Source organism: Pterocles gutturalis, unplaced genomic scaffold (genome assembly GCF_000699245.1).
Source record: "Pterocles gutturalis isolate BGI_N339 unplaced genomic scaffold, ASM69924v1 scaffold32149, whole genome shotgun sequence".
Classification (NCBI taxonomy): Eukaryota; Metazoa; Chordata; class Aves; order Pterocliformes; family Pteroclidae; genus Pterocles; species Pterocles gutturalis.
In genome coordinates this window covers 1,142-2,013 of record NW_010136776.1, presented here as the reverse complement: position 1 = coordinate 2,013, position 872 = coordinate 1,142, and the positions used below count along the sequence as shown (strand labels likewise).

General features: G+C 58.5%; 1 protein-coding gene across 1 annotated transcript in view; it reads right to left on the bottom strand.

Annotated features, from left to right (window-relative positions):
- HVCN1 (hydrogen voltage-gated channel 1) overlaps positions 1-872 on the bottom strand; it is a 4,097-nt gene that overhangs the window by 2,838 nt on the left and 387 nt on the right. The window contains 2 exon segments of the mRNA XM_010082429.1: positions 1-179; positions 507-611. The exon segment at positions 1-179 is cut by the window's left edge and continues 1 nt beyond it. Of these exon segments, the coding sequence (XP_010080731.1) occupies positions 1-179; positions 507-611 (284 nt within the window).

Sequence of the window (872 nt, the reverse complement as noted above, 5' to 3'; positions counted from 1 at the left end):
GCCTCAAACTCGTGCTCGCGGAAGATGAGGACGACGTCGAGGATGAACGACACGATGACCACGATCCCGTCCAGCACCTCGAACTTGTGGTGGAAGAACTCCCGGCGGTAGACAAAGACTTTAAACCCCACCTCAACCAGGAAGATGGTTAAAATGGAAAGGGAGAGGTAGTGGAAAACCTGGGAAAAGACAGCGCAAGGTTAGGGGCAGGGAACCCTCCGGTGGGTGTACGAGCAGGGCGGGCAGGAAAACCCCCACCGCTCGAGGGCACGTCTGATCCGACTCTACAAGGAAGGCGCTCGGGACTTTCCTTCTGCTCTAAAGGCCAAGCCAAGCCAGGACAGCCCCGCATACCACAGGGCTGTCACACGAGTCCTTGTGCCCGCGGCTGCTGGCTCAGCAGGGCTGGTGCTCCTGGTCCTGCCCACCTGGAGCTCCCATCTAGCGGCTTTGACCACCAAAGAGAGGGCAACCGTGGTTCATGGGGACACTTCCCTGCACTTTACCTTTGGCGTTATGTTGTATTTGTCCGGATGGATGATTTTCAAGTCCATAAGCAACTCCCCAAGCACCAGCAAGGCATCCAGGATGACCAGGCAGACAACCACGATCTGTTGGAGGACGAACCCGCTCCCAGCACAGGTGGATCAGCAAGAGGAGCCAACGCAGCCATCAGCTGAACAACTGAACACGCCCCAACGTCCCGCATCCCCGATTTAGCCAGTTGTATTTCCTGAAGCTTTCTGGTGCTCCCACCCAGGACCCCCCCAGCCCAGACATTTCCCACCCAGGGTCTCAGGGAGCTGACGTGTCCCCACCCGTGCCGTGCCGAGCATGCACCCAGGCTTGTTGCTGCTCAGGAAACACCTGCG